An 8,710-nucleotide genomic window follows, 5' to 3' on the forward strand; every position below is an offset into this window, starting at 1 on the left:
TGTGAACCTAACCACAAATGCCACTTGGAATTGGAGCGATCTTTGAAACCATATGCAGTTAAATAGGTATCCACAATCTCTCTCAAGTACAAATGGTTAAAGAGTAGATATCAAACAACAAGATGCCGGTGTTGTGGAAGCCGAGCTCTCTTTTGATGCGTTTGTATGAACCCTGATATCACAACATCAGTACCTACACATAGCTCTCTTTTTAAGACTACATACACTATCCATGCCCAGTTAGACTTGGCTTACAAATTAGTCTAGTTTCCATCATACATCTCACTGCTTTTTAAATGTACACAAAAAACTACAGAAAACGGTATCACAAGCCAGGTATCAAACTTTAAAGAAACACTAGGGGCTGTAGAAGATGTGGCCAACATGCCAGGGAATAAAGAGCCACACAAATGTTTGGTCCATGCATGATGGCAACCAGTTATGATAATGTATATGGCATACACCAAGTATCAATACTTACAACCCTGTGTTTTGAGAGCCTTCATCACGCCTGTTTTTAATCAAAAGTAGCAAAAATAATTAATCATTCACACTTCTATGATGATAGGAAAGCATGAGATTGATTGATATTACCTTTCATGTGTATTGCTGGTGCTGTCATTATTCATTCCACTGATATTCTCTATGCTTCCAGATGCAACAGCCATGATTTCTGGAGTTATTTCCCAGTTTCCACTCTTCCGGCCTCGACTCGATATTCGACGGTGAGATACAGTTGTAGAGTCCACTACTACTGGTGGGTGTAGCTGTCCCATTGCGCATGACCAAGCATCTTCATTAAAGGAATCATTTTCTTCGTCCCTGCCCAAGTCTCTTTCTTCACTTTGTACTTCATTGGCATCACTCTCTCCCACTTCAGTTCCAGCCTCTTGGTTTCCATCTACTTTAGGCTTAGGAGTTGAAACAATATGTCCTGATTGGTCCAGCTGAACCTTTGCTCGGAAATCATTTCTTGAGGGATCTATTGGTGTGCAAAAGATGGAGTAGAAATTCTTCATAATGCCTAAGTCGTAAGGGCTCACTCTTGGATCATATCGGTATCTGAAATTCTCATATGTTGTCTGAAAAGTTTACAGGTTCTGATTGTTAGGTTCACCAATCGAATGAGAGAGTTACCTCACACAGCTGCACATTCAGATAATGGCATAGATGCTACTTCACCTTGTTAGTTAACATGAATATATGTAGTTATGTATCATTATCCAGTTCATTTTTGAGTATATACTGGAGGCAGACACATGATAATGTGAAAGAGAAATCAACTACACATACCACGTACTATGTGTTCTAAAACATTGATGCCATGTGCTAATACCATTAGTAACACATGGACACAATTTATTGCGATCAAGTAAAATGTTTACTCCATTATTTCCAAGGTCTATTTCTACCATTGGTTGTCTCATCTGGCAAGACAAACACTCTCAGTCAACAAGCACCAATGGCTTCAGGAATATTGTTTCTTAGAATTCTTGTCACTAAAATGCTACACATCTATTACCCACTTATCACAACGGAGCATGCGCCCATACTTAATCCAACTTGATTTCATCAGTTAGAATTCAATTTTCATCGCTTTTTGCTCTCCCTAAGTTTGTTCTTCTTAGGCTCTAGAAGACCACTGAAATCCAATGCAATCTTGGTTAACGACATCTTTTCACATTGTGTACTGCTCAAACTATGAAACACAATGCACATTACAATACACAAATTTTTGAGTTATCATTGCCTACACCAGTGCTTTTTTAGGGAGATGGGCCATTTCATTAAAGCTGTCTGAAGCCTAGAGGTACATCTCTTTCTTGTTTTAGATTTGGTTTTTTGGAACAGAATAAAATATATTAGTTACCTCACCGGGAGAGAAAGAGAAAGGCTATCTAGTATGATGCAATATGTATATAGAATCTGGGGTATTCTACTTGATGCAATACATTCATTATCAGATTTGTATATTAAAAGCTAAAAAGATTTTTATTAATGCATGCATCAAGATGCAGGATGGAATCTAGTTTTTAATTATATAACGAGAATGTATCAATACCTAAAATGTGCCTCACGTTCAATGTTTCAATAACCTAGACAACTTTGGTTGCAACTATTTCCTATGCGATTGTGCAAGTTTTCTATCACATTGTACTCCATGCAGCTATTATTCAAAAATCCATCTTCAGTTGATGATTTTGATGGCAGAAAATGCTTCAACACTATCTCTTAGGTAACATCAACACATTCTGAATGCAATCTTTGCCCGATTATTTCATTGAGAACTTTCACGATATTGTTAGCAAGCATGTCATTTTGTAAATCCATAGTGTTAACATGTTAACTACACTGTAAGACCAGACCAATCTAAGTTTACAGGTGCAGGATGTGTCACATGTTTAAATGTGCGAGGGAGGAAAATGAGACATAGAAGAGTGAGTGTTCATTTGTTACTTGGTGGTACACCACATTCATCCAATGTACAAGGTCTTTACGCATTGTCAGCAATCTTGTGATTTTGTATTCTAAATTTATAGTGACACAACATATTGTATTCTTAGACAGTTCTCTACTTCATGTGGATGTTATGAATGCTAGCTCCCCATCTAGTACGTAGTAACATGTTGATCCACTTGTGGACGTTATGGCTTATGACTATGGATTATAAAATATCTAAAACATTGTGCATTTCCCACTTCCAATGGAGAGAAGAATGCATCATGTGTCAGTGACATTTGCATGATGGTTTTCTAACATTGGTAGAAGTAATTCACACCCCAGGATATTCAACTAAGACGCTATCCTCTATGGTTTCCACATCCAGTACAAGTCCTATCAGTTTTTAGCCAAATCATGCTGGACTTTAATTCAGCATGTCATGGAAGTTTTAGTCGTAGTCAGGTTGTTAACTCAGTCAGGCTTTTCCTCAATCCACCAGCCTACTCAGAACCAGTCAGGTTTTACCCTACCTACACTTAACTTTTTTAATTTCAGCTCCATTCCAGTCCAATTTACTTTTCAGTATCATTAGTGTCAATGCAAAGCTGTTTAGAAGATAACTTGTGGTTTCAGGTTATAAGTAACATTGTTGAAAATGTGTCAGTCTCTCATTTCCTTTTGTTATTCTAGCACAGTTCCTGACATATTCTGGCATATCATTTATGATTAACCTCTACATTCAAGTTACATAAATCGTGAAAGAACGTGTTTCATTTATATGGTAAAGAACTAAAACACCAGATAAACAAATAATGATTTACCTGATTGGTGCTAATGAGGTAGAAATGGAAGAGTGTGAGGCCCCCGACAAACCAAACAGCCACAAATGTGTATGCCATCAAAATCACGGAAGCTGGAGATTTAGCCATAGCTTGCCAAACACTGAGGGAATCCCGTGTTTGCTGATTTCCGTCCATCACATATTTGATGAACAATGCTGACATTGAAAATACATAAATGCACAAAACTGTTGCTGATGACACAAACATGAAAAAGAAGCGATAGTTCCTCTGAAACACACAAACGATATTTTTTTACCCTGTTGCTAGAAACCATAAGAAAATAATTTGACACGCCTGAAAAATGATTTTTTTCCAACTCGCATCATAAAAGAGCTACAAATATTTATTTCTCTGTTTGCTTAAATCATAAAATCTAACACTTTATTTCATGTATTGATTTATCAAGGAAATTGACCAATAATTATATCGAGAAGTCTAATTATTTATAATGATGTCTAATAAAGTGTGTAAGCGAGTGAAATCCATTGTACAACAATCTAGTGAATAGATGATTTAAGGTACGTTATGAATTTGAAATCAAGCCTAAGCGCAACTAATCTGTGTCCATGTACAAGAAAATGATTGTTTTCCTTTGACAAAATCACTCTTATTGATGATAGATAGGAGCAAAGACTTCACAACCCACAACCAGAGCCTGATGGAGAAGTAAAATTCACCATGTAATTGCTGAACAAGCACAAAAAATTGCTAAAAAAGGGATTTACCAAGGGCATTTAGGAAAATAAGACAAACTTAGGGGATGTAAAGAAAACTTCAAGGGCTTTTTCACTTAATATAACAAAATATATGTGATGGTATCACCAAAATTTAATCCAGTTTTAAAAGTCAAAATTGTGAGTTTCATTTCATACCTTTCCAATGCACTGTCCAACCCAAGGGCAATGGTGATCAAACCTTTCCACACAATTGTTACATATAGAACAATGGGAGCATCGAGGAGGACGATAAAGCATGCAAGTGTCGCAATACTTCATTTTCACAGATTTTCCATCAATAATAACATCTTTAATGCGGGGCAATCGCCACCTTGGTGTTTGATGAGATCCTCCCAAATCTCCAGGGGACGCTGAAGACTCATACTCATCTGGCTCTGGTGGATGTGAATTGCGTGGGATAATGCCTGGATCTCTGCTTGATGTGAGTAAGAGAAGAGTAAGCACCTGAACATAAATGAAGAGGAAAATACAAAATATATATGAGGTAAAACAAAGATAATACACATCATCAAAATTACTACCAAAGCAAAGAAATGTATTATAATTATTGACTTGCACTAAACTCAAATAAGATTGAATGCTTCTTTGATCATAACACATTTTGACATTATTGTTTCAACTAATGGCTGTGAGCCATTTAATTTCTGTTATGGGTTAACAATAACATAGGTATCTGGTAGTAATACTATTATTGCTCCATAAAAAATAGTAACATTATTTGTTTCAGCCTTTAATTTTATCTCCAGTCCAATCAGTTTGTCCCCTATCATTTTCTATAATGGTATTGCGATAATCTAGGTAGGAAATAACATTTATTTTTAGAAAACGATGACGTTATTTGTTTCAGTTTCAAATGACTACAATTCTCCAGATTGGGAGTATTCATTTGGTCAGTCTCAACCTCTTGAGGGTCCTCTCTATATGAATGATTTTCTTTGTCATTAATAAATACTGCTGACACTTTCTGCAGACTATGACGTCTATCTTGCCATCAAGTTTCAAACAATGTCAAATGTAATGAAAGCAATTTCATACTTCATATGATCATCTGAAAACGGCCTCCAAGAGAACTGAAGCAAACAAAATCGAATTAATGTTCAAACATTCCCTAAAACGAAATATGCCCAAACATTCATCATTCATAATGCAAAGATTCATGCGTATGACACTGCAATATGGTCAGTACTGAAAAAGCAAAACACATGAAACTATGGAAAGGCAAGTATTTACATGTACAGTGAGGACCAGCGACACCACCATAATCGCAATACCACTATTATAATTGGGAAAACTATGGATGAGATGCTTTGCAACAAAAATACAGAATATTGCTATTGGTACAAGTATGAGAAATATTGTGATGAATAATGACTTGAAATCTGGTCCAAAAATCAACCGTCCAGATAAAAAGAACTTCTGCAAAACAAGGAGAATTGTTTCTTAGCCTCTTTCTCTCTCAAGAGAAAAGAAAACAGGAAAAATAAGAAACTGGAATATTTGTTTGTTTTGCGTAATTGTATTGTACTGTAATATATAACCATGCAGGTAGAAATTCATATGAGCACTGACAAATTATCAAAAATGTACAATGGATGTATATTCCGGCCTATAATAGCAATAAATGACAAACACACACTTGTGGCTGCGAGCTAGAAATGACATAGCTCTGATTAGAAATAGCTCAAACAGCCTACACATTGGGATATGAGGAAGGAGGGTTTTGGATATAACCAAAAGGTTATAGAATGGTATACAATATGAATGAATATATGAAAATAGTGGAGACAAAAAGGCATTTCCTGTTCCATTGCCCAATATACGACCTATATTGGGAATAATGTTTCTGAGTTGCTTCAAAGTAGTGAGGACCTCAAACAAATTGTGGCAAACCAGTACATTGATTTTGGCAATGGCCGGGATATAGCTAGCTATGTATTGTTTTATGCATCCTATGGATAATTTTGGGTCTCTCCAGAAGAATAATGGATCTCTGTGGGTCTCCCAAAGGGTATGCAACTGAGCATTTATGCACTCAACAAGTCCGTCAAGAAACATCCGCTGTCAAAGAGAACTACCATGCTGTAAAACAGGGATGCCCCTTATCACGAACTCTCTTTGTGTTTTACAATGATGACATGTCACAATAAATAGGCAGCTTTAGGTTCGATTTGGTGCAAGTCTTGCCCACATATGTACTTATACCCACACTTCTATATCCCGAATCCAGAGGATGAGGTCCTTAACTCATACTCTCAAGAGAGCCAACTAAAATATTTGATATGCTCTTGATAAGACCTATATTATGCTGTTTAACACAACTTAGGAATGGGTGAGATGGTGCGATCTTGAGTTTAAATTTATGTACGGGGACCTATTTGTCCATTAAAAGAGCCTATATAGCTTTACTGCCAATTGAGAGATACTGAGGTTATTCACATTTCCAAGATCAATGCACTAAACTATGGTTGTCCAATACATTGCTCACACACATCCTCGCAGATTTAGCAGAGATAAGGAGCCAAGCCTCCACAATAGAGAGCATTAAATAAAATAAGGAAAAGGCACTAGATGCCTATGTGAGAAAGTTAGGCATAGATGCACTTTCGAAGTCTGTGACTTGAAACTTTTATACAACAAATCTGGGAATTCATTAGACATAGCTGCTACCCACAATTCTCATCCATATGTATATGTAGGTGAAGAAGGTGAAACTAACTGTTTGTATGCACAAATAAAAGACTGATTCCAATACATGTCACGGATATGGATGCACTATCACAATTTAAGTATAGCCATGACGGATCACTTTCAAATACGATAATAACAAAGAGAAATAGACTGATAATGATTGCTGTAATCAAAATGGGCACAGAAAAACCTATAGCCTACAATCAATCTGAATGTGGAACTAGGCATCTCATTATATGCACCTATATGTACACATGGTTTCTTTATTTAATGAAAGTATATGAAGATACACATTTCACAAGCTGTTCATACATGAATAGGGCCAGAAACGACTTTGTCCCATTGGCTGACAATGGAATTCAAAGATATACACATATAGCTTTAGAGGACCATTCTGACAATTTTGCAATCAAAATAATCAAATTTGAAGAGCAATATAAATATCATTTTGTCCAGTCTATCATGAGAGCAGAAGCAAATAAGCATTGTCTCTTTAGGGAAGGGATTTTAGAGGTCTCTCTAAGAGCAATGCAGCACAATGACCAAAGTTGTCTAGAGCTCTTCATTCAGGAAATAAGGTATAATCAATCAAACAAAACCATAAGTTGTTTTCTGCATCGATTAATCTTTTTGTTGTTTTGTGGACAGTAAGGATTGATCGATCAAATAAACCACAGGTCTTTTCTCTCTATCAATATACTTTGCTTTGTTTGTAGATATCAGCAGCCAACATATCCACAGCTAGGTAAGGAGTATATGAAAATCGAGATATAGTCATTCGATTTGAGTTTACCGTAAAGAAAAGAAACAGTATAATTCGCTGCTTACTTCTTGACTCTTAATACCAGCCCGCCAATCCATTGACAGCATGAACAATGATGGATCAAACATAACCATATAACCTAAGATCCCTTATTACAGATCAGGCTGGCTACTGAGGAGTGTTTAAAAATCCAGACTAGGTTTTGAATTGGCAGAAATTTTAAAGAGAATTAAAAAAAATCAGTTGTGTCAGAAGGGGTGCGACATTTCTCTTTCTAGTATTAGTAGTGCAGTAGAAAGATGATTAAAATCCGACAAGAAAAGACAAATACAGTGCAAAAGAGAGGATAATAAGAGAAGGAAGGCGTACATTGCTCCCTTTCCAGACTTGATAAATGCGTTTCTCCGCCATAGTTTCTCTGTGTGTCTCTGTCTCTCTCGTAATTAAAATATATATTCGCAGAGACAGTTATTGAAGATAAGTATTAAGCTCCCAAATCAACACAGATCATAAGAGGCCATGGAGATGCCCCTCTATGTGCGGAAAATTGAAGCAGAAGACTATCGAGGATAGTCTTGATAATCTAAGAAACGTCATTTTTTCTTCCGTCAACTTCTTCTTCTTGCTTCTTTAACTTTCAAGAAGATTGATGAGAAGACTAAAGTGTTGATGGTTCAAGAAATGCCCCTCTTTCTTGCTTTCACGAAGAAAAGATGTATACATTACAGACAGAGACGTACATTGCTCCCTTCCAAGACTTGATAAACGCGTTCTTCACCATGGTTTGTGTCTCCTGTATCTAAAAGCGTTTCCGATATAGAAGCTGAATGATATAAACAAAATTGGAAGCTTTATAATTCTGTACAGCAAATAAAAATTATAGCTTCTGATCGGACACAAACGAAGTTGGGAAGAATGCAAGCTGTACAGCTATGGAAGTGGATATCAAAATATCTTTGATATAGAGGAAGAAAATGTCTTCAAGAAAAAAAGGGAGAGGTTTTGTTGCTATGGAAGTGGAACGAAGGAACGCCTTTTGATCAGAGACAGAAGTTTCATTAAATTTAGCTATGAAAGGAAAGCAAACGGGAAGCGTCATCTCTTTTCTCCTGGAGGTGGAAACGGGAAAATCCTGCAAATTGTCATCTTGGAAACGCGAGAAAAAGCCCGTTAGAATCAGAGAGCATCAGGCGGTATCATCCGAATCTGAAGAAAGTTTAGGCAAGAAAACAGACGAT

The 8,710-nt window shown here is 36.5% G+C and overlaps 1 protein-coding gene across 2 annotated transcripts; it reads right to left on the reverse strand.

The window, feature by feature from the left end:
• Positions 1 to 8,429, reverse strand: LOC147858145 (protein S-acyltransferase 8-like). Of its 2 annotated transcripts, XM_087326961.1 has the most exons (6): positions 7,842 to 8,429; positions 5,252 to 5,437; positions 4,157 to 4,465; positions 3,264 to 3,512; positions 595 to 1,082; positions 1 to 511 (listed from the first exon to the last, which is right to left on the reverse strand). In XM_087326961.1, the coding sequence occupies exons 1-6, from the start codon at positions 7,881 to 7,883 to the stop codon at positions 478 to 480; spliced, it is 1,308 nt and encodes a 435-aa protein (XP_087183087.1). In that variant the 5' UTR covers positions 7,884 to 8,429; the 3' UTR covers positions 1 to 477. The 2 variants fall into 2 exon arrangements, with proteins under 2 accessions (XP_087183087.1, XP_087183088.1); XM_087326962.1 differs by lacking the exon at positions 5,252 to 5,437.
• Between the last annotated feature and the right edge of the window lie 281 nt (positions 8,430 to 8,710).

The sequence above is a fragment of the Azolla caroliniana genome, unplaced genomic scaffold (assembly GCF_043228905.1).
Source record: "Azolla caroliniana isolate FFs.n. ecotype wild unplaced genomic scaffold, voAzoCaro1.0.p SCAF_11, whole genome shotgun sequence".
In the NCBI taxonomy this organism is placed as follows: Eukaryota; Viridiplantae; Streptophyta; class Polypodiopsida; order Salviniales; family Salviniaceae; genus Azolla; species Azolla caroliniana.